Genomic DNA, 27987 nt, shown 5'->3' with positions numbered 1-27987 from the left:
ATAAGCTACTTTCAGTCTGAAGGCTGCACATAAGGAAGTCTGTATAGCATCCCCACCAGGTAGGAGATATCTTTGTTGTTAGAATTCTTTAGAAAAAGAACACAAGGCTCCAGTTGAGTGAGAGCTCCCTAGGCATCTCCTAACTCCTAGGAACACAAGCCAGAGAAGAATTTGCTTCTTACACCTCCTGGAACAGGGCATTTATTGCTAGCTAAAGAAGCTTGGCTGATGGTATGCGTTGGAACTCAGCATCCTACAGAACAGCAGAGGCAAGGGCATGGTGGTTAGTATCAAGGCAGCAGCATCCAGAGGTCACGACAATGGCTGGTAATGTGTGAAAACACTCCAGCAGCAGTGTCAAGCAAAGCAGCCCTAATTCCTTCTCTCAAGGGTTAATATGCCTTATGTCAAACTGGTTCCATCTTGCAGATGTTCTTAATTAATTCTTAATTGGTCCTTCACAGCCCACAGGCCTCTTATCATCTGAGCATCTACAAGGCCAAAGTATGAGATGGGCTAATTGGCTCTCTGTAAGAACTGGTGAGCTGCAGAATGAGAGGCTGAGAATCAGAGTGGTTAGGTAATTTTCTAAAGGACTCATTGTAATCACCTGACTCAGGTAGGTCAAAAAACTATAATTAGCCTAAGAATGTGGAGATCAAAGGTTAGTTTGGATTTTGAAAGAATCAGAGGTTTGCACCTATGGACTGCTGTCAGCAACATAGAAAAAGTGCTTGAGCTAAGGCCTGCATTTGCATAAAGTAAGCCTATACCAGGGGTAGTCAAACTACGGCCCTCCAAGCATGGGCTGGCAGGGGCTCATGGGAATTGTAGTCCAGGGCCACAGTTTGACTCTCCCTGGTCTATACTATCTGATGCAACACCTGTTGTGTTAGGCAGTTAAGCTAGCATTTGATTTAAGAAACTTGTGTTGCTTTCTAATATAGATAAATTTATATTTTCTAAATTTCTTATTATACTATGCATTTATTTTACAAGAGTTCATTTGCACACACTTGTCTTGGGGACCCATGGCATTCAGGTATGGATTCCTTGATGAGCAGTCACAAGATAGCACATTAAGCTAAAGATGCAAGGGAGAAGTAGATACATGTTTTATGTAAGGCAATGAGAAACTTGGCCTAGAAATATGGCTGTGCCAAGGATTGAGTCAAAACAGAATTTGTTCTGCCCTATGTTTGCTATAGTTTGCAGCCTTCTCATGAGTAGGAAAATAATAACACAGTCCTGTTCTGCTCATGTCTATTCTCTAGGGCCTAAACTTGCAAAGAGTTATCTGGGTTCTGATTCTGTAAGGAGTTATGAAAGTCAGAACAGCAATTCTGCTTGGTAGAATTGCTGTGGGCTGCAACTTGGGTACATGTAGGTGTACATTTTGCACACTTGTCATCTATGCAATCTTTGTTACATGTAAAATGGCCAACAGACCTACAGACACATGGAGCTTCTCCCATATTTAGGCAGGCTCTGTCTGCTCCTGTCCTAACTCCAATCTCTCACTGTTGTAATTGTTCACCAAGATCCAACGTGGCTGTAACCTAGAATTACTTGCCTACTATACACTTGATAATGCGGAAGGTCAGAATATTATAGATTAGCTTCTCAGTTATAACCGAATAGTCAACTACTGTTAGGGGCAATGTATGTGAGAGAGAATGCGTGCATTTTTAAGATCTGCTATACTGATGAGATTTCTGAGGTATCATAGAGGATAATGGAGGCTTCCTCAGACTAGGCTCCCAAAACTACTGAGGCACTACCTAAAGTTGTGGGGCTCTTGAGGGAGGGAATAACTTAGAAACATAGTTAAATTTGGAGGAGCCATAAGAATCTGTTACGATTCCACTGGGATTTGAAAAAGAATCATGCTACAGAGCAAACATAAAACATACCTTGAGCTGTCTAAATCATTGTGGTTTATACCCACACCAAGGGAGAGGTAGTTTTATCTAATTTTCCCCCTTGTTTCTGGTTCTTTAAATTTAAAAAATCTGTAGTCTGATTTTTATTCTGTACTTGTCTGCATTTCCTCTGGGTTTTTTCTGTGAGTAGTACTACATCTGGTGCTTACTGCCAGAAACACAACACTGTATCAAATGGAACATTAACCAAAACCAATATATTCCTTCTCAGTAAAACACCGTAATTGCTTTCTGTTGTTTGATGTAGAAATGATCTGGATACACATATACTGCATCCACACTTTATTGGATATAGCACTACAACTACTAGTTTGTAACAGGACTGTCTTGTCTTGTCCACACAAGACAATCCATTTTTGAATGATTGCCATGCACAACAACAGCAGAATAGTCAATGTTGTGTAGATGTAAACGTAGGGTTTACCAGACAAGCAGTACCAAAGTTCACTGGTGGCTTTGTAGATGCCTATGCCGGGCTCTGCTTGGGAAAAGGGAAATGATCTAAAAAGGCAGATCTGACAGTCAAAATGGTTTAAATCCATTCAGCATTTGGAGAGAAGACTTTCAATAACTGCTTGATCCTTGCAGAAATGGCCCAGATACATTTTCTACACTGCAATAGGCAGAGATTCCCAGTATAAGAATCCTTACCTGCTCCAACAACTTTGTCAATGGCAATACTAGTAGCATCTAGCTCCTTTGCAAACTCATGGACAGCTTGGTTAGGATCTTCATAGGTATGTGGATCCACGTAAGTTCTGAGGCCTGGGAGTTTTACTGTTTAAAAAATAAAATTGGGAATGACACGTGAACCTTAAGTAAAAGAACGGGTTTATTAACAAGCATGAAATGTAAACAACACAGAAACCTCACTATAGTGAAAGATACAAAATTACCTGGGATCAAACTGTAACCATGACATCAGCAAAAGAACATTTATTCCCCAGATCATTCAGGATAAAAGAAAAAAAATCTTGTCTTCCCTTTCAGTTTCTAGATATCTTTTTTAGCAGGACTGAAAGCATGTTTACTACTTCGAGATTTATTCGGCAATTCACCAGTGCAGAGTTAAATGCCTATATGTTATTTATTACATTTCTATCCCAGCCTTCTTCTCAGGAGCCCTCTATCTTATCCTTGCAACAACCTCAGGAAGAAAGTTGAGAGAGACTGTTCAGTCTAGGGAACATTATGGCTGAGAAGTCAAGAAGTCCTCAGTCCTAATTAGGGGTGTGCATTTGGCATAAACAGAGCCCCCCAAAATACCCTGAAATAATTTACTGGTATTTTGAGGCTATAATTTAAGCCAAATACAAATCAGAGATAGCTGAGTTTAAATAAAGCTGAGGGGTTTTATTATTTTTTTGCCTTTCATTCAGGTATGTTCAGCTGAATGAGAGCCAATTTGGTGTAGTGGTTAGGAGTGCGGACTTCTAATCTGGCATGCCAGGTTCGATTCTGCACTCCCCCACATGCAGCCAGCTGGGTGGCCTTGGGCTTGCCATGGCACTGATAAAACTGCTCTGACTGAGCAGTGATATCAGAGCTCTCCCAGCCTCACCCACCTCACAGGGTGTCTGTTGTGGGGAGAGGAAAGGTAAGGCAACTGTAAGCTGCTTTGAGCCTCCTTTGAGTAGAGAAAGCAGCATATAAGAACCAACTCTTCTTCTTCTTCTTCTTCTATACCGAAGATTATTGGGGGCAGCCTGAGCTGAGAGCTCATACCCAGGTCTGTGTGTGGCGGTACAAAGCGAGACTGGATTTTTTAAAAATTGGTATTTTGCTTCTCAGTTCCCAGATTTCTAAAATAAATTCTGGATTCAAATATCAAACCAGTATTGGGATCTGGGACGTTTGTGGAAATATCCAATTTGTTTCAGGCTTAATAGACTCATATATTCTGTGTAAACCGCCCAGAGCTGCAAAGAAATGGGCGGTATAGAAATCTAAATAAATAAATGAATGAATAAATAAATAATACCATTTTTTTGCACACTCCAGCACTTTCACCACTATTTCACAACTTCACAATTTATCCTACACAGAATGATGAAAAATAAGTATTCTAACCCAGACTGTCATGTAGCATATAGGTCAAACCATATTTCTGAACTGTTCTTATATATTAACAATTTATTTTCTACTAAAGACAGGAGGGATTCTTCTCCAAAATTGATCTGAAGTTTATTCCTGGTAGACAAAACCCAGAAATTCCTCACACAACACATAATTAATTTGTGAAAAGCGCTTCCACAATATATGGCGAAGAACAATGGTTTAGTAGGATTTCAAAAGGAATGAGAGTCATGGAGGAGAGGTTGACGTGGCTAGTAGCCACAATAGCTGGGCGTTTCTACATCCAAAGCAGCTGTTTGTGCCCGACGCAGCAAGCACCTTGCCGCGGGGGAGGGGGAAGGGAGGAGGGGGGAGGTGTGGGTGTCGGCACCGGCACCCCAGCGGGTGCACACATGCAGGCGCCCTCCAGCACACCGATGCCCGCGCCTCCCCTCCCTTCCTGTGGCGCGGCGCTGGCTGCGTCAGGCACAAATGGCTGCATCCAGAGGCCGTCTACTTCTGAATGCCAGTTACTGGGGAATCCACAACAGAAAAAAGGCTGCTCTGTCAGGCTATTTGGTCTAGTGCTTTTGGGATGTTCACATGCTCTTATTGCTGTACGAATTTCCTCAAAACGCTCACACGGTTTAGAGATCAAATGTAAAAGCTTCAAGAGTCAAATGACAAAAGGCAAACTTAAGTATTAATTTCATCAAACAGAAATGATGGCTGATACTCAGAAAATAGGCCCAGTTTGGCCTGAGCTCATCAGGGCTTGTGAGGTAAGCATGGTCAGTATCTGGATGGAAGAAATCAAAACAAAACTGAGGCTGATACTCAGGGAAAGGCAATGGCAAATCAGCCCTATTCATCTCATGCTTGGAACACCCAGCGGTGACTTGATGGCATGTTCTTTATAGAGCAGTGGTTCTCAACCTTCTTAATGCCACAACCCTTTAATACAGTTTCTCATGTTGTGGTGACCCCCAACCATAAAATTATGCAGAAATTAAACCAAAACTAATTAATGATGTGAAGATCCATTGTTCATGATTGTATATAAATGGGTTTTCTTTCTGGGGTTTCTCAGTTCAGTTCTGCCTCTTGTCCCACCATGCTGATCTTGTTCTTTTCTGCTGCTCCAGACAGACAAACGCTCGATCGTGATCTACCCTGAAAAGCTGTTGTGTGGATGGTGCCCCCCCCCCCCGGCCAAGCTGCTTGCCCTGCCGCGACCCCTGTGAAAGGGTAGTTCAACCTCCAAAGGGGTCCCTACTCCCAGGTTGAGAATCACTGTTATAGAGGAAGAGTACTTCACACAACTTAACAATTGAGAATCTTTCCTGCAGGGCAGTAGTGTGCAAAGAATCATTTTCACTATGATCTTTCAAACAACAATGTAAGTTGTCAGCCTGCACATGAGCCCTGAAGCTCTCCTGGAGTTCCAATTAATATCCAGGCTGTAGACTGCAGCTCCCTTGGAGGAAACAGCAATTTTGGAGGGGGGACTATATGCCATCACACCCTTGCTGAGTTCCCTTGCCTCCCCAATCTCTACTCTTTCCAGGATGCACCCCTAAGTTTCTAGGAGTATCCCAAGTCAGAGATGGCAATACTAGTTCAAACACACATATCCCTACAGCAGCAGATTGCTATGGTTGAAAAATCTTGTCAAGGCTCCCTGCCACCTATGCAGGTTGCCTGTTACAGACTCCTGCGTGCCTCCAATAAAAAGCAATGGCTATTAAAAAGCCCCTAAATAACTGGGAAGAGGGCTGCTGCTGTTCATTTTAATGCAGATCCCAGAGGTCTGTGTCATCAGGTGGCTAAAAAACATGAACCATTTATACCCACTTATTAATGGCAGTCAATATACCTAAGTGTGTTTTGTCATGAACTGTGTATAATAAACACATGTGCATGTGTTAAGCTGCTCTGCTTTACAGCTTTTCTTCTGTGCAAATGCCATGATTTCCATTTCTATTTTTACCACCTTGAGTTGCCCTACAGGCAACAAAAGAATAGAAAGGTCTTGTCCAGAAGCGGGCAAATTGAGATTTTTCTGAGAAGATGAAATACTACTCTGTTTGTCTGAAATGATATTATAGGATATAAAATAAGGCTGAAGGGAACAGTTTAGGGCTTAGACTTTTTCTCAAGCAATTCAGGATAAACTCACTGAAATACACCAGCTGCCATAGGCTGAAGTGCCAAAAGTTTATTACAGTCACAGAAGTTAGCTTATCCTGTTGCAAATAGCCCAGGAGAATTTCAGGTTTTGTATTTTCATTAGACTTTTACCAGCTACTACTGAAAGAATGCCTGGCACCATTGGATTTTTATTACCCCTGTGACAGTTTGGGGGGGGGGGCAGTTGCTAGCTAGCCTTGGAAGGTCCAGTCATAGCTCCAAGGATTAAAAAAAAGAATTAACTTTCAAGAAACAATTTATTTCCATTAAAAGGACTGTGGACAATCATATTTCATCTACTATGTTACAGAATACCTGGGAAAGGCAAAATCATTCATATGGCCACTTCATAGAGTTGTCAGATACTGCCTGTCCTCCAGATGAGGCTGGGAGGGTAGGGTTGCAAAGCTAGGTTGGGAAACTCTTGGAGATTTGGAGATGGAGCCTGGGAAGGCTCCACCTATGTGGGATGCAATGCCACATAGTCCACCTTACAAAGCATCAGTTTTCTGATCCCTGCAGTCTGGATATGACCTGTAATTCTGAGGGATCCCCAGGTCTCACCTTGAGGCTAGCATCCCTATAAGTAGTTGAGAATCTCCAGAAGACTTAATTTGAACAGAGGGTCACTGAATTCTTTGTCTAAAAGCTTGATTTGAATGTTCAAACATATCCATCTGATTTGTGAAGTAGTAAGAATGAATCAAGAATTCATTTTTGTAAAGGCAACAGGGCTGTATTAGAATAGCATGGTTAATGGAGGACCTTTTATAAAGGGAACAAGACTGTGGACTATATAACTGTTCATATTGTGCCACAGTAAAGGGAAGTTGTGATCAAGGTTGGCTCATCAGTTAACCAGCATGCTCTGAAGTACAAGGGATCTGCTCAGGAACCGCTGACAAAACTGGACTATTTGTGGAATATCCCCCTTTCAGGGTCAATTGGGGCTCTTGCTCAGGAACCTGCACCCCCCTTCCGTTCCCTTCCCTTCCCTTCCCTACTGGCCTGCTGTGAAGGAAGCCTGTAACTACAACTGATTGAGGAGAGCAACACATTTCTCTGTCTGTGCCATGCTGAGAACAGCCTGAGTGAAACAGATCCTGCTGTGGCTAGTCTCCCTGTTGAAGGAAAGATGCAGCCGAGCCACACTTGTATCTTCCACCTCCCCCTCAACACTCCCGTCAACCCTTATTGCTACCCTCAGCCTTTCCACCAGCAACAGTTTTTTAGAGCCCATTGGGGTTTTTTTGCACAAAGGGCTTCATTGCTCGCATTGTAATAATAACAGTTGATGAGGGGAAAGCAAGCACTGAAGAACTTCACCAAGAAAAGCAAAGAGCAACTTCTAGCTGAAGTTTACAAGGCAGACTTATTTAAGATTATAGAAACCAAAGAAGTTTACAAAAAGGTTGAAATGAAAACTCAGTTTGAGAACTGAAGGAAAAAAAGCACTTGCACGGGCAATATTTGAAAGGCATAAAGAACAAATGTGATAGTGAAAATACTTGGAAGTGGCTCCAAAATGGGTACTTCAAGAAAGAAACAGAAGGGCTCATTTTAGCTGTGAAAGAAATGAATAGTATGAAGTCCAAGATTCAAAAAAACAAAAACAGTAATTAAAGATGGGCATGAACCCAAAATGGGGTGGCTCCCAAAATGAACTGACTCAACCCAAAAGGAATTCAGATAAACTGAGCCAGTCCAACAGGTTTGGTTCCAGGACCGCCATGAAAGGGCTTTCCCCCAGCTGCAGCTTGCTGGGACCAGGAGAAGGGGGAATGCTTGGGAAGGGTTAAATGGCTGCCAAACATATAATCTAACAGTTTCACTTCCCCCTTGCATTGAAGGGGGGGGGGTGAAACTAAGAGTGTTAATAGCTTGCAGCCATTTAAATGTAACATTTGATTGTGTCTGCCAGCCAGTTGTCATTTAAGCAGTCATTTTTGCTTACCCATGAAGGGGGGGGACTGAAACGTTTAATACTCACAGCAAATAAACAGGTTGGTTTCTCTCCCCCTGTTTTAAATGGGGATGTGAAAACTAACAGTTGACTGGGTCTGCTGGTCAGCGATTAGATTTAAATGGCTGGCAGCCATTTAACCAGTCAGTTTTACTTTCCCCCCTTCAAAGGGACTTATGAAACCAAAATGTTTGATCACTCAGTCATTTAAACCTAACAGATGATGAGTGCATCCTGCATCACTCAGCTGTCAAATTTAACTGTCTGGCTTCTAGGCACTGCTCCAAGGGCTCAAGAGAGCCTTTGGGAGAAGATTATCATTGTGCCAGTTGTCACTGGAACCCATGGAACAGTGCCTAGAAGTCTGAAGAAACACCTGGACATTCTGGGCAATGTCTGTTCAGCTCCAGAACACAGCACTGCTTGGAACAACAAGCATCCTGTGAAAAAACATCTGCAATTCTCATGAACTTGGTTAGATCTCAAATTACAGAGCATCAACTACCAGCCAAATATCTGACTGTGACAATTCATCATCATGTTTCACACATTCACTATGGTTCAAAACTCTCTTAAGATTAGTGTTGAAACTGGGGTTGCCCAATGTGTTCAATTTAAGGACCAAGAAAAAAACAGAGCTATCACTATTGATGGCTATTTGAAGTACTTTCCCTCCCTGACATGTGCTTGGCTGATTCTTTAGTTATCCTGATGACTGACATTTACTAAAGTCTTATAAATTAGGGAATAAGGTTCCCAGGGATTAAGGATACCAGCTGAAACTGTAACCCTAAAGATTGGAGTACTTATTTCCTAATTTACAAGTGTTCAGCAAATAAGGGTCAAGCATCAGCATAACAAAAGGAAAGCAATTTGCACTGAGCTCAGTATTGTCCGTCTTATCCTATACTTCTGGAGATATGCATACTCATTTTTGAATGGATGAATGAATGTCTTCACAAAATTTTTCCCAGTAACAAGAAATTTTGCAATCAGAAAAGTGCTAAAGAGAGCCAGTTTGGTGTAGTGGTTAGGAGTGCGGACTTCTAATCTGGCGAGCCGGGTTCGATTCTACGCTCCCCCACATGCATCTAGCTGGGTGACCTTGGGCTCGCCACGGCACTGATAAAATTGTTCTGACCGAGCAGTGATATCAGGGCTCTCTCAGCCTCACCCACCCCACAGGGTATCTGTTGTGGGGAGAGGAATGTGAAGGTGACTGTAAGCCGCTTTGAGCCTCCTTCGGGTAGGGAAAAAAGGCATATAAGAACCAACTCTTCTTCTTCTTCTTCTAAAAGTTAAAAGAATGTTGATAAAACAGCTAAACCTGTTTGCTCACCTATTTTGTTTAAGAAGAATTTTAGACATCTTGAACATAGGTGAATATTATTATCATTGTTATTGTTATTGTTATTATTATTGAATTTGTTACTGGCCGCAATCAGCAAACCGTCTCACAGCAGGTTACAGAATAAAGTCCCCCATAACAATTTTAATGACCACATTAAAAATATAACTCACCCTGCCCCACCTCCAACTAACTAATCTCCCCATGGTCATCATGGGGCATCAACAGATGACAATGGTTCAACCTGGCAATGATGTGGCCTAATATAGACTCTAATTCCAAGAATGACAGGAGCTGGCCCACGGTAGCCTTTTCAACCACCTTACCTAGAAACACAAGATGCGAGACCAGGCGGTAGCTGGCTTAGTCCTGAGGATCCAGTGATGGTTTCTTCATTTGAAGAACCAACAACCTGACCACCTAACACTGCCTTTCTCAACTTTTTGAGAAATTCCTAAAACATTCTTCAAGCTTCAAGAAACCTCCGAAGTGGTGTGAATATGGTTGGGAAGCATAGCTGTGTACATGCTCACCTAGAGCCCTCCCCACACCCTTTAGGCTCATCATTGGCCATTTTGGGAGGGGGAGAAATGGGTTGAAATGACTATATATGGTCATATTTCCCAATAAATGTTTAACAAATGTTTAAAATATATTAAAAATTAATTAACTCCCACTCATTTTGAAAACCCTTTCAGGGCTGTCAAAAAAAGCCCAGGGTTTCATGAAACCCTGGTTCAGAAAGCCTGATCTAACATGAACTGTAGAAGAACAGGAAGTTCACAGGTTCATGATTTTTTTACAATGAACAGCTTCTGAATGCATTTCTATCATCACTTAATAGTTTCATCTGGTCAAGGGACATGGGAGTGGATTTGAGGCCTGTGTGCAGATTCAAGGAATGCTTAAGCATCTGGACCACTCTTTTAAGTAAATACTTTTCTTCCTGGCATGGTATAAACTTTGTGGGTGAACCAGGAATTGTTCAATCAACAGTGTAAATGTTGCTACTTAAGGAAAATGTTTAAAAAGTAAGATACCATTAGAATGAAACTAGAATTAAATTAAGGGTGGAAAATATTGCCAGAAATCATATATGCGCTGAGTGAAATAATATTTTTTTTGTGATTCAGAATACTCTTGTAGAATATTTCCCAGAAAAGCTGTGACTTTGAAAACGTTTATTTGTTATAACATGAATCTTTAAAAAAAATACTGGACAGTTACAAAATCTTAAGTGGATGAATCCACAGGAATGTACCTACTGTGACTAATTTAAACATAGTGATTGTGACCTTCCAATGTATAGGGGTGGGCAGAACAAATTTTGACCTGTTATTTGTCTATGGCACATTTTAAATGGCTGTTTCTGTTTTATATCCTAATTAAATTTGAATAATGCAGACCTCATGATGTGAGGCACATGTTGCTAAATGGGTAGCTTAAGCCCATTGTGTTAACTATCAGTGTGCGGCCTTAAGTAGCTGGATCTCACAGCTTGGTGCTTGCCATAAAGAAAGCAGAGTCATGTTCCTTTGGGAGCAAGGCTCAGGAGAAAAACAATTTGGAGTTTCATTTGCCCCAATACAGTTGCAATTACGTAAAGGTTTTAATTTCAGCAACCACATTTAAAACCACACAGAAAGAATTAATTCTTAGTCCAGTTGTGGGGAGGGGGGCAAGAAAAAAGGAGGAAAGGAAGAATTTGTAACTGAATAGCAGTATTTATACTATGTGGAAAAATTCATTAGAGGAAATAGAATCAAAATGCAATACATTTTGCAATACATGCACTATAGAATATAAACTGAAAAAACAATCCAGGTTGTGGAGTTTGGCTGTCAGAGCTGGTACTAGATGTAACTTTACGTAGACTTTACCTTCGCTTAAGGAATCAGAGCCAGAGAATTTTCATTCCCTCTTATCCCTTTCCTTCTTATATGCAAATCCTTATTTGTTAAGTATTTCAGGTGACAAACATAACCTTCATTTAACAGAAACTGTGGTTAAATCAAATTCATTGGAACAGCCTGTCACTCAAGATCCTCTGTGAAGAATTTAACTTTCACAGTCTTTGTATACCTCCCCTAAACTGTGAGATAATGCAGACTGTCATAAGACAAAATCATCTTCTTATATGTATCATATATATTAACCAAATATCCCAATACAAACTATAATGGGAGCAGAAGGAGAATAGGTGAACAAATTCTTGCACAATCCCTTATACAAATGGAAACAAACAGCAAGTAGGTTTCTTCTTCCATTTATTCATTTCTGGATCTAGTTCACTGTTTGCCATAAGATGCTTTCTACATGTATTATTCTAAAAATTTACACTGGTTTCATGCAAAGGAATTCAAAATGGGTGTTAATATTACTGAAATCCAGGATAGTACAATAATGGGGAGATCCGAGTTCAAAGCCCTCATCAACCATCTGGCCAGTTCTCTCTCAACATCATCTACCTCAAAAATATGGATATAAAATCTGAAAATACTATGCATACCATCCCGAATCACTGGGAGGAAGAGAATGTGTTTCTGAAAAATATCCTTTGCAATATTTAGAGAAACTGATCTTTTCCACGCACAGTTCTTAATTGGAAAGAACTAAATATGACTGCACAGTTAGAAGCAACTCTAATGAGGTCAGGTATTAAGATGTGTCAGTTGGAAACACTGATCAGCAGGTAGTGATATCGGTAAACATGGCACACTCCGCAGGCATTTCAGTGCTGAGGAAATGTTTCCAAATGTTCTGTGGAAGAGGGCTGACTTCTTTTAGAGAACCTAATTTTGTTAAACCATTAAACATTGATCAGAACAAATAAAAACTTCTGGAATTGAACACAAGCTTATGAACTTCAAATGCAAACTTACTATTTCTACATTTAAGCACTTCTGCACAGATCCACACAGTCAGAAATCCTCCCTTTTTTCTCCCTCATTTCCTGAGTTGTCAACTTCTTTGCTACTGCCATTTTGAACTGCCCCCTTTTTAACCTCCACTCTCAGGGCCATTCCACACTCATCCAAAATAGCACAATGGTTACAAATTGAAATCGCTACAGTTTTGCCATTATGCACAACGTCGTACACAATCTGCAACACTCCTGAAACTGATCCGCAAAAAGCGCTTCGTTGTAGTGCTTTCAGGGAAATCCCCAAAAGTGGATTCACCCTCCGGAAACCGTACACTCCTGCAACCAATCTGCAACACTAGCGGAAAAGTTCTTTGCGTTACCATTGTTGCGGTTTCTGCAAAGTCCCTCCCCCTAGCTCTCTCCTCTGATCTTCCGGCGAAGCGATCGCCATTTTTTTTCTCCGAACGAGCGGAGGTCAACGCACCGGCAAGCCTTCGTTTACCCAGCAAGACTTCCCCGGCTTCAGTCCCTCTGTTTAAAGTCACCAAGCACAAGCAACACAGAGGCCCGTTTGCTGGTTTATTTTCCCTTTATTTTTCACACTATTTTCGCCCGAAAATCGCGCCCGTGAGGGGGGGGGGTATTTTTTTTTCACTCGGGGGGAGCGTGGCAACGATGAAACGGCAGCTCAAACACCACCTGCTAGCTGGATGGGTCTCTCCGTTGCAACGAATCAACGCAGATTCGTTGCAACGTGTGTGTGTGTGTTTTTTTTTAAACCTTCCTTAAAGGGAAAGGGGCTGTTTGGGAGCATGATAACGGCCGCCCATTGGCTGCTTGACGGCCAGGGGTGGGACACAGCTCGGCAATATCGCTTCCTGGCTAGCGATTTTTGCCGAGACCGGAAACCTGTGGGAAACGATAGAAACGCAACTGGATGGAGCAGACTTGTTCTCTCTTCTCTTGTTCTCTCTTGCCCTGGAGGGATGGACCAGAATCAATGGGATGAAATTAATTCGAAAGAAATTCTGTCTAAACATCCGGAAGAAGTTCCTGACAGAGTGGTTTCTTAGCAGAACAGGCTTCCTTGGGAGGTGATGGGTTCTCCATCTTTGGAAATTTTTAAGCAGAGGCTGGATATCCATCTGACGGGGAGGAGAGGCTGATTCTGTGAAGGCTTAAGGGGGTGGCAAATTACAGTGGATGAGCGATTGGGATGTGAGTGTCTGGCATAGTGCAGAGGGTTGGAGAAGATGACCCACAAGGTCCCTTCCAACTCTATTATTCTATGATTCTATGAACCAGTTTAGCAGGACTGCATGAACAGCACCCCAAATTAAATGAGATTCTAGAGCCAGCTTGTTGTAGTGGTTAAAAGCAGAGGCTTCTAATCAGATGAGCTAAATTTTATTCCCCACTCCTCCACATGCAGCCAGCTGGGTGATCTTGGCCTAGTTACAGTCCTGTTAGAAGCTGTTCACACAGAGCAGTTTCTTTCAGAGCTTTCTCAGAGTCACTTACCTTACAGTGTCTGTGGGAAGCAGAAGGGAAGGTAATTGTAAGCCGTTTTGAGACTCCTTTGAATAGGGGAAAGCAGGGTATAAAACCCAACTCTTCTTCTTCTAGATGGATACAAGGTTGTATGGGCTTTTCCTGTCCACCAGCATCACAAATCTACCCTCAATATGAATTTGCTCAGAATGCAAGGAACTTGGCTAACATAATATTTATGTACCACTTTTTGTAACTTACAGTGCCCATTGCCAAAATACAGTCTCTTCTCATCAGTGTCATGTTTTGATTTACTATGTCCACAGAACCTACAAGAAATAATAATTTTAAAAAATCAGAAATGTATACACTGTTTACATTTTAAAAAGAGAATGCAACATTTTCCTTAAATTACTAAATATCTGGTATAAACTTTAATACCATTTACTTTCTCTGTACCTTACAGAGTTGAGATAATTCTGAGGGAATTTGAGGAAATTGCTTAATGAGAAAATAGGCTGATTTTTGACCACACCAGTTTAGTTTTACAGTTGCCTAGGAATGTGTTTATAGCTTTTTAAAACAAGTTCAGTAGGACTGGTGCTACTATTGTTAGCAGCCTCATTAATGTACATAGCTGTGCCTATGTACTGCTCAGCAGCTGAGGGCCTAAATGGACTAACCATTTTACTCATGTATATAAAATATTTCTATCTCACTTTCTTTACAGAGTCCAGGTGGCTAACAGTGTAGCAACTAGGTCATGATAACATGTTATAATAACCTGCTAACAAGCTTACAATGCACAAACAGCAAAACAGTCAAATATTTAGAACACTGAAAATTGGAAAACTCACCAAAGGAACACAGTCAAATCTGCTAAATTTAGTCTCCTCCAAATGCTCTCAGGAACAAGACTATCTCATATGTTTTCCTAAACATAGCACAGGTCTATGTGCCTGCTTGAGGCGGCAGATCTCTTGCTTTCAGCAGGCCTTGCCTACCAGCACTCTAGCACCCAGTGAGGGAAACAATTTTCTTAAATCACTGTCAGGAATAACACCTCTCTAGGAAAAACCAGAAACTGTATAACAAAACCATAGAGTTTTCAGAAGTTCCTTGAGAGGGTTGAAGTTACTTCTAGGGAAAACCGGGAAGTGATATCAGTCCTCTGTAGGGCCTGGCAAACATAATGTAGCAAATGAAAGCACTCTATGCAATGGCTCTGGTAGGTCATTCCAAGGAACTGGGCCACTATCAGAAAAAAGATCATGATGAAGTTATAACCATACAGACAATTCCATGATAAGGCACCTTAAGAGAAAGCTGATTTTGAAATGTAACTGGCACAGGGGTCCATTCTTTTGCATCTTAGCAAAAATGATTATTGTTCTAATGCAGCAAGAAAGAAACGGAAAAAAAATGGATAAAATAATGATGAACTAACCTCCCAATCAGGATGTAAACCACAATTGTGAGCAGAATAATTGCTATTGCGGCTGAAACGGCAATCATTACAACCTGGCTATTCTCACTGGATATGGAAAAAGCTAGAAGTCAAAGAAAATAAAAATGAGTAAATATACATATATATTGCTACAGACAAATTTAGGCAGCAGACAGATTAAATCATTACATCACTTTCTTTTCAACCTGGGAACAACTATGCTTGATTTCTCAGCTAGGAAAACTCACTCTTTACTAATGAATGATCTACAGGGAAAACTGAAGTCAAAGTTCTATAGATCTACTTACAAAAGTCTGTAGTGATTAGCAGAAATAAAATATATCACAATGATCATCATTAGTTTTTATTGATGATTTAAAATCAAACTTGGAATGTTTAGCTAAAGAAATCTAACATAATGGATGAAACAGTTCAACTCAACAGCTTAATCCTTCAAGGATGGAGGTGCCATGGTTCAGTAGGAAGGGACCTGGCGAGGAAGTGCGACTGTCCTACCTAGATGGTGTGCAACTACTAGTAGCACACTCAGCCAGGAACTTGGGCATGATCTTCAACACCTCCCTCTCTATGGAGGAACAGGTCACAAGAGTAGTATGGCTAGCATTCTTCCACCTGCACCAAGCTAAGCTACTAGCACCCTACGTGGCCCAAGAACACCTAACCATAGTGATCCAAGTGATGGTCACCTCTAGGCTGGGTTTCTGCAACTCTCTCTGTGTAGGCCTGCCCTTATCCCTGATCTAGAAGCTACAACTAGTGCAGAATGCAGCAGCCAGGATTCTTATGAGAACACATTGGAGGGCTCATATCTGGTCTGTGCTCCAACAGCTGCAACCAGCTGAATACTGGTAATCACCTTCATGGGACCGTCTAGGTCCCCCAAAGAGCACTGCTTCATACAAACACTAATGAGCTGGTGATCCCTGGCCTGAGGAAGGCTCGTCCAGCCACAACCAGAGCCAGGGCTTTTTTGGTCCTGGCCCCCACTTGGTGGAATGGGCTCCCAGAAGAGATCATGACCCTGCCAGAATGAAAATAATAATAAGCTTTTCCACCAAGCCTTCATAGATGCCAATGAAACAGCCACCAACCAGAGCCCAGACAGCCCTCCCACCACTGACTGTGAATACTCATAAAAGAACTGAATCTACAGCTATACAGTTAAAAAAAATTACCGATTTGCATTGCTGTAAAGTTTAAAGGTTCTACAGTTTAAAATGTTACAGGTTCTACTGTTTGAAATGTTATAAGGTTCATGATGCTTTCCTTGTATTGTACTGCAAATTTTCATTGTAAACCGCCTTGAGCCACAAGGGAGGGCAGTACATAAATGTAATAAAAATTTAAAAATTGTCCATGTTTAATTTCTTTAGTAAAATATGTGATTCAGAAAATGGGAGTTAGCTTTTTTTGTTTCAGTTCAGTTTCTAACACAAATGAAAAGTCTACAATAAACATTTGATTTCTCTGCCACAATTGCCATTGAAATCTATGGAAATTAAAAGTGCTTCATCTTAGTTGGACTGTCTCCAAAACAATCAACTATGCAAGGATCTGGGCATTAAAATTCTCAAAATTATTGTAACACAAGAATATCCATATTCCATACACATGATTCCCAAAGTGATCAATGAAAATTTGCTCCAAAATAAAATTAGTATAATAAATAACCTAAAATCGAATTAGTGTAATAAATAATCTAATATGCGGAGCTCTTCACCACCATTATATTAATCTGTCACAGGAAACACATATATGTTTGCTCAACACAAAAACATATTTCTTTCCCATATATTCTCATAAATTATGCTCTGAATGATTCTTAATGCTATGTGTGCATCATATAATTTATTTCAAGAGTAAAAGGTTACTGTAATAGCCATTATTAACTAAAATAAGGAGCTCAGCTATTTTCCAGAAAGCTGGAATTTTTAAAAGCTCACAAATCTAAAAAATTCAAACATGTCAAGTGTAAGATTATTTGGCTCACTACTAAATTTCTCTGTTTATTTTTGTGAGCCATTATATTCTCCAAACAGAACATTTCTTAAACTTCAGACACTTGGGCCCTGGGACAAGCAAAAGTTATCACTGTAATATCTGTGGTGTAATCTATGTTATGCTACGAGGCTGGAATTCCTTCTTCCCTCTCCAAAATGCATACATGTGACAAATTAATCAGGGCTAACTACTAGATCATTATATAATTGCTAAATGTCATTTCCATTGAGACAGACAGATTAAATGTTAAGATGTCAAATATTTTCAATAATTCTGTCGAGGGAAGCAAGTCTCTAAACTAATAATTCAGTTTGGAATGTTACAAGATATGCATTTTAAATTTAAAAGCTGAACATTTCATTATCCAAATTTTAAACTATCTGCCTGATTTAAAAAAAATATATTGTTAATATCTAATACAAACAAAATTAATCTAGATATTCTTGGCCTGATCAATATGGAAAGTTTCTGCACAATGGCCATAAAAAGGGCTGTTTAGGCTTATGAAAGGGGCTTAAAAACAGCCCTGATGGCAAAGTATAGCATCTTGTTTCAATAGTAGCCAAGCAGATCCTTCTGGGAAGTCCACAAGGAGGATGCAAAACCAACTATCTGCCTAGTTATTTGACTCACAGCAACTGGTATTCAGAGTTTGTGGTAGACCACTGGAATTCTTTACTTTTCTCCCTTTGAACAGCAGATTCCTCCATGCTATGTCACAAAGTACTCTAGAAACTCTCCTCTAGTTACAGTGTGTCATGTGGCATGGGGGGAGGAAGCCTTAAGTTTAAGAAAAGTACATCCTAAACATCTTCTGCTTCAAGAATTAACTTCGTGGTTCTTTGGCTACTATGCAAATCTCACCCTCCATCCCTAATTTGGAAAATATGAGCCTGTCTGACTAGTTATTTAATTTAAAATATGATAATTTGCCATTGTGGGAACATGCATTTCTCCCAGCAAGGACAAAGCTTGAGGACAAAGTGTGATAGTGTGAGTATTAACAATCCCACTGACATAATCAGCAGAGGACTGTATAATTCACCCTGTATAGTTATGCCATTTCATAAACTTCTGGAGGAGTTTCTACTTTTCAGAGAGTACTTACTGTAATGTTCAAATAGCAGAACACTCTAGTTCTTTAAATATATATATATATTTAAAAAAACATGGCAAACATGGGCAAATATTTGCCTTGCTCTTGCTCATTCGAATTTTTCTCTGGATCTTGAGATACAAAATATCTGATCTTGTTTCTGAAGTGGAGCTGGTCCATTAGGCATTTTCTAGAATCTGTACAGAACATTCAGTACGAATATGAAAATGAAAGGTGAAAAACTGTGCTGGTTGCTCTGTCAGTTCATTTGTGTTCTTTTATTTCTTTATATTTACAATGCAAATGTGCCAAACCCACTCTATGATTGAATCAAGATTCTCTAGGTATGATGTTTTAAAGGTCCAAATGTATATGTGTGCATTGATAAAATTAACTTCGTGGTTCTTTGGCTACTATGCAAATCTCACCCTCCATCCCTATTTGGAAAATATGAGCCTGTCTGACTAGTTATTTAATTTAAAATATGCCCTTCCTGATGGACCTGTTTTACATATATATTTTGCTCATTATTAAAACCACATAAAAACCATCTTACTAGAATAACATACACTATATGTTATTTAAAACCACACAAACAGAACCTTGTAAAAGCATAAGATCCAGAATGCTTTTTGTAGTCCTTTATCAATGAAATGGGCACACTGGTAATGCAGATGGGGAATAAGGTGCAAATCAACTGAATGAATTGAAATGTCTAGCAAGCTGCCCATGGAGAAATCCAGAATTGTCTCTAAACAATTCTAGTTATATTAGAATTCAGGAATGGAATGCAGCATTAAGCAAACTTCCAGAATAAAAAAACAACAACATTTGATCAATGCATTAATCTCATTTCTATTATTAGTGCACACATTCTTATTTGTATGGATATTAAATAAATCTGTTGACTTCTCAATGCTTCTTTCCGCCATATAAAAACATCTTTTCTTTTTCTTTATAAAGAAAAGCATCACAAAACTATACACACTGCTTCCTGGAAGTCAATGACTTTGTGTACTAAAAACCCTGGGGAAGCTATTCCTGCATATATTGTGTGAACAGAGTGGAAGTAAACCACACAACACCTAAAGAAGCACACAACATAATTTGCCTTTGTTTACAAACACCATCTGACACAAAATGTGAGTATTTCTGATAACAACAAATTAAACAGGTAATTTGATGTCAAAAGGTTAATGAAGAGTTTGTTCAATTTTCTGAAGAAAACGTATTTTGGCAGTGCTAGTGAGCACTTTTTAAAAAAGGGAAACATCTGGTTAAACTAAACTTTGAAAGGACTGTGCATATTCAAACTGGCAATATATGAAACATCGTCAGCCCGAAAAGCTTCTGTCCTCAGATGAAATTATACTTGAATGTGATTATACTGTGATCACATGGAAGGCGATTTTAAAGAAATTCTCCATGGCTTTCTACATATTTGTGTAACAATGGTCCAGATGTCTGAGGGTAAGCATGTAACACCTAATGTCTAAAACAGGTTTATGGGCATGGTGCTACTGGACTGCAATATTATTCTTTTACTTCAGACAAAGATCTATCTACCTAAAACTATGAAGTTAAGGAGAATGTCTCCCTGCATTGTTCTTCTAGGAACATAAGCACAAAACTTTCTCAGTTCCAGTAAAAGAGCAGCCATTCTATCCTCTCTCTGCATTCTTCTATTTGTTTCATTTTTTTTTAGAATTCTAAATGACATGCTGGACTGAATTTCAGACATATACACCATTTATAGACATTGATCACATTTGTAATATTATGTCCAGATCTGGGTGCTGTAGGTCAAGAAGGATATTAACAAGTTGGAACTTGTTCAGAGAAGGGAGACTAGGATGGTTGGGTGGTTGGAATCCATGCCTCACCAGGAGAAGTTGAGAAACTTGGATATGTTTATCTTGGGGAAAAGGAGGGCAAGAGGTGATATGATAGCTGTGCTTAACAGAGTAAAATGTGGACATGTTGAAGAAGGGAGCAAACTTGTTTACTGCAGCTTTGGAGACAAGGTCAAGGAGCAATGGGTTCAAATTATGGGAAAGGAGATTCCACTTAAATATTAGAAAGCATTTTCTGATGGAGAGAATCGTTTGTAGATGAAAAATGCTGCCCCAGAGGGTGGTAGAATCTCCTTCAGTGGAAATTTTAAGGAGGATATTGGATGAGCACCTGTTAGGAGTGTGTGTTTCCAGGAGTGTGTGTGTGTCCAGGAGAATGTGGGAAGTTGGAGGGGATAGCCCTTTGTGGTCTCTTCCAGCTCTGTGCAATTCTGATTCTGATCCTAATCTATCTAGCAACAGCATGATTACAATATTTCCAGTGCAATCCTATGCAGGGGTTCTCCAGTTTAAGCCCATAGGACTGTGCTATACATTATTACATAATGCCCCCTTCCACAAATGCTACATATACTCCATTGTCCTAATTCAATTATCCTTGCGGCAATATTTTATGTTAGGCCAGCCTAACGGTTGGATCCTGACTAAATTGTTCCTATCCACCTTTCCTGCTCTAGAACCTCTCATTTCATTCCTCTTGGTTCCCCATCCTTCAGGAACAGCATTTCACAGAGATCAATGGAAAGACAGAGGTAGGAAAGTTCCATTCTGCCATCAGAAAATTTAATCTGGATCCAGTCCATGAACAGATGATTAGTTGTTTTCCTAAAGACAACAATGGCTTCATGACTTGAGTTAATAGTTGGAACGTGAACTTTACAGTTCTTAAGTCATTCTCTGAATCATGCTTGTGTTGATGTGTCTATATGCCTTTTCTATGTATTTTTCTCTACAAGTGAAGCAGCAAGTAATAGTATAGACTGGCTTTGCAGGGCCATTATTTGCATTTGGCTGCCATTTCCCTGAAAACACACTGCTTTCTTCCAAACTCTTCTACTGCTAATGAGAAGGAGATTTCTGCCTTGAGGAGAATGAAATGTGCACCATTTTGCGGATCTGCAGGAGGAAAAATGACTCAACGGTTCTTCTGAAGTACAGAACTTTCCGGCATCCACAAGGTTAGACAACAATATCAGGATATTATAGCACAGTGGATCTTTTAAAATTTCTTTCCTGGCAGAAGGTGCCATCTAGCACAGAATTTATTTAATTCCAGCAACATAAATAAGATGTGGCAGGAGAAAGTAGGAATACCACCTGCATCACTTTATGGTATATTTCTCATAGCATGTTTTAAAATAGTGACAAAATATAAAAATTTATAGGCATGTTAGCTGGAAAGGCAGATCATAAATACTGAGTCACATTTGCTGAACTAGAAAAGGAATAAAACCAGCCAGCCTTATCATTTTGAAAACTGCTTAGAAAACATTTGAAATCATTTTTTTTTGGCAAATACGTACAGTCAGGGCTAGTTTCAAACTCAAACTTGCGACTGTTGCTCCCATAGCCTGCAGCCGTTCGGGCTCGGATTTGAAAAATGTAAGTGGTGTCCGGTTTGAGGCCGCTGATAGTGACGTTGGTGCTTCTTGCCCTCAGAATGGTGTAACTTGTCTCTTGCTCCTGCTTTAAGGAAATAAAGGGCCACATTAAAACCTAGCATACTCAAAGCCAATGGGAGTGAACTCACAACTACCTGTCTACCCACAGTGACCCCAATTTCATGCCCAAGTTATCCCCTCCACCAAAGATCTCCAGAATCCAGCCTGGCTTGGAGGGACTTCATCTATCATCCCACAGTGACAATCAGCAATTCCCTGGGTATGCAGGGAAGGGCCACAAGAGACAAACACTGGCCCACCTACTCACAATCCTGCCTAAGTTAATCCTTCAGGAATTTCCCAATTCAGGGTTGGCAACCCTACTGAATGCCCCGTTATGTTGCATTTACTGACTCACTTTGTGTAATCCACTTTGAGTCCATGTGAAAAGAGCAGATTATAAATAACTCAAACCAAACAAATATTTTATTTTCACTTATGGAACAGTTTCACATGGGCTGTTATATTAATTAAATTCACTTCCATTGCCAGTTATTGTATTTCTGGAAATCCATTGCAGTATGATTTTTAAAAACAGTATAATCAGTCTTTTTAGCTGTCTTTCTTGGAGGCAGTGGGGGTGAATAGATCTCTGATCCTAAACAGAGAAAGAAAATATGATCTAACGCTAATATGTCCCTTGTCTGGAAAAAGAGCCTAGTCCACTAACAGGGCAAAGAAAACAGAATGATCTTGATCATCCACAAGCTCATTTCTTATCAGCTATTATTGGCTGAAAACAGAAACCTCTAAGCAATTGTGTTAACTTTTCCCCCAAAAGGTATTGACTTGTTCATCCCACTAGTACATCCTATTAAGTCTAGTTTATTCTACAAGAATAGAAGTGGAATAGGTGGCTGCTTTGCAGGGACAAAGAGCTCACTGGATTTCTATCTCATGCAAGAAAGGCATTGTCGGAGAGAGGGCGGAGCTATGGCACTTAGATAGCTTGAATACTTCGAGCTCCTGTTCCACTGAGGGTCAATCGCTGCTGTGATTGACAGAATCGGGTTTTGGATACGCAAATCCACCTACCATCAACTCAGGAATTCCTTGTGAATCTCTGGGGCCTCTCTGTTCCGCAGGGAAATTAATATTCCCTGGAACGCAAGCTCAGTGTGCACAGGGTCCAGTAAGTGCCGTTCGCCATTTTAAAACTTTCATCTTTCCTTACAACTCTGCAATCTACACAGCTCTTACTCTAATCTTCAAAGCTAATTGGATTCCTCCTTGCAAGACTTTTGACTCATTACAACTCCGGAGTGAAAACAACTGGCAGACATCAGATCAAGCCTACAAACAGTGAGTGGGGGTTTCCCTCGGCACCTTCTCTTCTGGAACAAACTCTTGGCGTGCAAAGCTGCTTTCTTTAACTTAAGCAAGCTAGAGATACAGAAAGATATGTGAGAGAAGGTAAAGAAAGGAGTTAAGGTAGCCAGAATATCCCCTCGCCACTGCTTATAAATCGGAGATTGAAAAAATAGATACAAGAATCTCGCGAGAGCTGCTTGCCAGAACGAGAATTGGCTCGGAAAAGCTTCAACAGGTCATTAAAGCGACGGACGACAGCTGGTGAGACATTACTGTAATACCAAAACAGACTGTTGCTCTTCGTTTGGACACCGAAGGACCTCTACTGGTTATATGCAAAATTGCCTACAAAATGTCCATGCTAAAGAGATTTGCTTATCTACTGGAACTACAGACAGAAGACCTGAAAGCACATATAGATGGCTTGCTTAAAGATATGCTCAAGGAGTTCAAGGGTGGTAAGGAAGAAGTCTCCAACAGGAATGATAAATCAATAACAGTGGCTGATGACAGCTCTAAACAAGGTGAAGATATGCTCAAGGAGCTCAAGGGCGGCAAGGAAGAAGTCTCCAACAGGAATGATGAATCAATAACAGTGGCTGGTGATAGCTCTAAACAAGGTGGAAAATTACCAGTAGAAGAGAAATTGGAAATTATGGAGATGGAAAAGGGGATGCCGGAGTTTTGCAGCCTAGATAAGGACTCCCTACCCAAGAAGACATACAGCCACTCCAAAACAACAGTATACAAGAACCAATCAAAAGATATATGGATCTGCTGTGAAAGTAATCGACTGAAAGGAGCTTCTTGGAAAAAAAACTGTACTGATATTGGAGCCCAGGAGGTACAACTGTTTCAAGATTCACCGATGTATACACCGAGGGAAAGACTACAACTCCACTCGAACATGGGTCAGTGGGAACAACAAGATGCGGCAGGCCTCGATATGAGACCCCCTTAAGCCTCCTCCTGCTTTCTTCAGTAGCCATATAGGCAAGCTGAATTTGAATTAACATATCTCTGTAGTGACTCTCAGCTTAAACTTAAAGCATAACTAACAGGAGGCAGCTAACTGAGGAGGTGTAAATGTAACTAACGAAGACCTTATTTTACAAACTAATGAAGACTCTATCTAATCATTTTTTGTATTTAATACTGTACACTTATATAGCTTACAACCTTAACAACCTATACATATATATATATATTTCTTTTTCCATACAATTAAGTAGGCTTTTATTCTTTTGTTTTCTTTTCCCTAGTGGAAATGAGGATGGCTCTGAGACCACGTTAAGTACAAATTGTTTATGATTGTTAAAAGTGTTAAAAACTATGCAAACAAATGTTGAAACTTCTCTTTTTAAATGTGGTGGAAAGGTGAAAAACTTTATAAGCTTTGGGTAAAAGTCTATAATATTGTAGCCATGTGGAGTCTTATAATTTAAATGAAGAGAAGAGGCTTTTCAAGAACAATGGGGCTCTTATCTGATCTACCCAAGAAAATAAGTTAAAAGGGGATTGAAACGGGGTATCAAGTGTATCAATCGAAGAACATAATCTTTTTCTTTCTGTATCAATAATGTAGATTATTTGCATTGTATTATCTTTAAATATTACAAAAGGGGATTGAAACGGGGGACTAAATGTATCAAATGAAGAGCATAACCTTTCTTTTTCTGTATTAACAATGTAGATTGCCTGTACTTTATTATCTTTAATCTTGGAAAACAAAAATAAAAATCTTATTAAAAAAAAAAAAAAAGAAAGGCATTGTCCCTGTCATATACATGCACACATTCTCCAACAGTGGGCTCCCGGACTCATTTGGAGCAGTTCATGAATGTCACAGAATTCTTTCTCATGGCTACAAAAGAGCATCTGAATCCAAGAGTCTGTCTGGTGTACATAAAGCTCCCTTAACTGTAATGAATCCAGGGCACTTTTACAACAGCTGAGCCCCAATCAAGGTGAAAGGAGGCAAATGGAGGCACCCACCCTGGCTGAGCCCCATACAAAGTTAAGCAAGACAGAAAGCACTGCCCAGCCTAGCTTAGCCCTGCACAAGGTGTGGGAGGTCAAGGAAGAATTGAGTTTTTGTACCCTGCTTTTACTACCAGAAGGAGTCTCAAAATGACTTACCTACCCTTCCTCTCCCCACTACAGACACCCTGTGAAGTAGGTGAGTCTGAGAGAGCTCTGAGAGCTCTGTGACAGGCCTAAGGTCACCCAGCAGGCTGTATGTGGAGGTAAGCCAAGGCAGAGCGGGCACACAGCACAGCCAAGCCCCAAGAAAGTTAAGGTGCAAGCTGGTGTCTGGCTGATCCCCACAGAATGCAGAACAGAAACCAGTCCCTGACTGATTCCTGAACAAGATGAGGTAAGGCAGAGGGCAGTACCTGGCATGACTGAGGATCCTGCAAAGAAAGGCAAGGCAGAGGAGTAGGAAGGAAAGTGTTTTGAGTCCACATTGCAGATAAAGGTGGGTTATAAATGAAATAAATAGTAAATGTAGCTGAAGATGGAGGGACAGATAAAAAGTTGGTGGGTAGGTGGGAAAGAGAGAAGGAAGCAGAGTAGTTTGATAATATGGGGGTTGCCAGGTGGAGTAAAAGAAGAAATTGGGTGGGGAATTTGAGACAGGGAAAAATGAATGCCCTTGTAGATTCACCATTGTGCAACTGAGCCCACCTGGCAATGGGCACCACAGAAGGTGCCAGGGATAAAGCATGTAGAAAAACTCAAGATGGTAAAAATATAAAGGTAGTTAGGGGGAGCAGGAAAGAGGGAGATACTGGGAGCTTTAAAGGAAGATGAAAATAATGGAGGTTCCCACTTGAAGGTCCTTCATTTTACTAAGATCAAGAAACAAAACAAAACAATGCCAGCTTGTATCGTGAGATAGCTGTCTATTAATAGAAGTCTATTTTTTGCTAATTTCCTCCTCCTGCTGTAAATGTCTGATATCCTCTGATGCTGCTCCAAGGTCCTCCTGTCCTCCTGGGGCAACACTAGCTACAACAGAAAAGGGGAAAGTGAGAATATCTCATTCTGCTGGTAGAAATGAATCCCTTTAGAGGAGATTTATCACCATGTTAAATCAATGGGAATGTAAAGAACGGGAAAGATCCAAATTATTGTATTGCATCCATGTATATCAGAAACCTATGTTTTCTTTTTTTGGCTTTAATATGAGACTTTTCACAATTTTAATTTTGTTTGACGCTTTTCTTATATCATTGGCTGCTGGTCTGAAAGACATGAATTTGAAAGCACACTTTATAGCTTTTAACGTCTTTTGTGTTTCCTACTCTATTGTTGATGTTACTGCTTGAACCTAAGCAGATCTCTTTCTGGCTCTTTTTGTCCTGCTTTCCCACCTTTTCGTAGTACTTGACTTCATAGTCCAAGATGATCCCATTAGGATGTTCCGGTTCTTGCCAAGACAGAGACACACTGTTTCTAGAAGTCCGTTCTTTCCTAATAATTGTGATGGGGGATGGAGCTGGGGAAAGGGGAAAAAACAAAAGCAAATGGAATTTATCATTGTTCTAATCCTTGGCAAGAAGGTGGTGTTTCCATCTGAAGGACTCCTGTGTATAAACCTGGACTTGTATCAACACTCAACAGCTGTATTATAGACTTCTTACCCAAGCCTTGAAGCAGGATGGCCTGAAGAAAAAAATAGTTAGACTTTCTGTTGCTAGTCGACCAGTGGCAAATGAGCATATGTTTCTAATCTGCTACTATAATGTAAGCAATGAAATACATTTGATATATAAAAAAGTGAACCCAAAAATATCTGCCTCTTTATTATGATGTTGCGGTGTTATTATTACCAGATTCTGTGGCAAATTGATAATGTTTTCTTATTTTAGGCATACGACAAGACTGGAAAAGATTATGCACAAGTATCCCAAGAGGTCCATTGTTAATAATAAGCACACTGCTGAGTGTATCCTTTTAGTGAAATATTCCATCTCTTTCTCACTCCACCTCCGCTCAAACTCCTCCCAGACATCTGTAGCAATTTTACAGGGCTTAATCTAACAAAAACGTTAAAACCTAAATACAATATTTAAGTCATTTTCCTTAATGAAAAATATAGGAGCATATAGTACAAATTTGGAAATTCAATATGATACGATATATCATATCTCCTGGAGCCTATTCATAAATTGCGAGAGATGATTTTCAAGTCCAACCAGTGAGTCCATACATTATACTACACATTCCGGTAAAATGAATGACTTAACACTAGAGATGTTAACAGACTTCATGACAATGCTGGTTTGATTTTGGATTTCTTTAATGGTTTCTCTATAGCTAGTATGTCTCTCTTCACACTTTCTCTCACCATATTAATTAGATTAAGTAGACATGTTCTACTGAAATTCACATCTATTTCTGTGTCGATTGGAATTAGAATGCTATGGAAGAAATAAAAATGAGGGAAATTCTCCAAAGATAATAGGCAGGATGAAAGTGCTCTTTCTGACCATGCATTAAACATTTTTAAAAATGGGGGGGATCCCTTCTTTATTTAAAAAAAAGAATTATATGCTTTACTTCGTTGACCTCTATATTACAACAGAATAAAATATTTATCTGATAATGCTGTACATTACATCATCTTATCTTCTCTGCAGACATAAACTAAGCTATTGAAAGAGAGTCAGCTGACTGACAACATTTTGACCCCACCCTCAAGGGAAGAAAGATTTCTTGCCCATCCCAGTTTAAG

The 27987-nt window shown here is 40.0% G+C and overlaps 1 protein-coding gene and 1 long non-coding RNA gene across 7 annotated transcripts in view; one reads left to right on the top strand and one right to left on the bottom strand.

The window, feature by feature from the left end:
- Nucleotides 1-27987, bottom strand: part of EPHA3 (EPH receptor A3) — a 263757-nt gene that overhangs the window by 41019 nt on the left and 194751 nt on the right. For 3 of the 5 annotated variants that reach the window (XM_077342201.1, XM_077342204.1, XM_077342206.1), the window contains exons 6-10: nt 26624-26748; nt 21798-21960; nt 15304-15406; nt 14118-14185; nt 2595-2720 (exon numbers count right to left, since the gene is read on the bottom strand). In XM_077342201.1, coding sequence (XP_077198316.1) covers nt 2595-2720; nt 14118-14185; nt 15304-15406; nt 21798-21960; nt 26624-26748 — 585 coding nt within the window. The remainder of the gene's footprint in view (nt 1-2594; nt 2721-14117; nt 14186-15303; nt 15407-21797; nt 21961-26623; nt 26749-27987) is intronic. The other 2 variants (XM_077342202.1, XM_077342205.1) reach the window with 1 other exon arrangement.
- LOC143839757 (uncharacterized) lies at nt 48-27199 on the top strand. Of its 2 annotated transcripts, none has more exons than XR_013231845.1 (4): nt 48-619; nt 19385-19563; nt 21267-21452; nt 27122-27199. It is a non-coding gene; the product is annotated as an uncharacterized LOC143839757 (long non-coding RNA). The 2 variants fall into 2 exon arrangements; XR_013231844.1 differs by having other exon boundaries at nt 21231-21452.

This window comes from Paroedura picta, chromosome 6 (assembly GCF_049243985.1).
Source record: "Paroedura picta isolate Pp20150507F chromosome 6, Ppicta_v3.0, whole genome shotgun sequence".
In the NCBI taxonomy this organism is placed as follows: domain Eukaryota; kingdom Metazoa; phylum Chordata; class Lepidosauria; order Squamata; family Gekkonidae; genus Paroedura; species Paroedura picta.
Note: the sequence above shows the minus strand (reverse complement) of the source record. Positions and strands in the feature narration are given on the sequence as shown.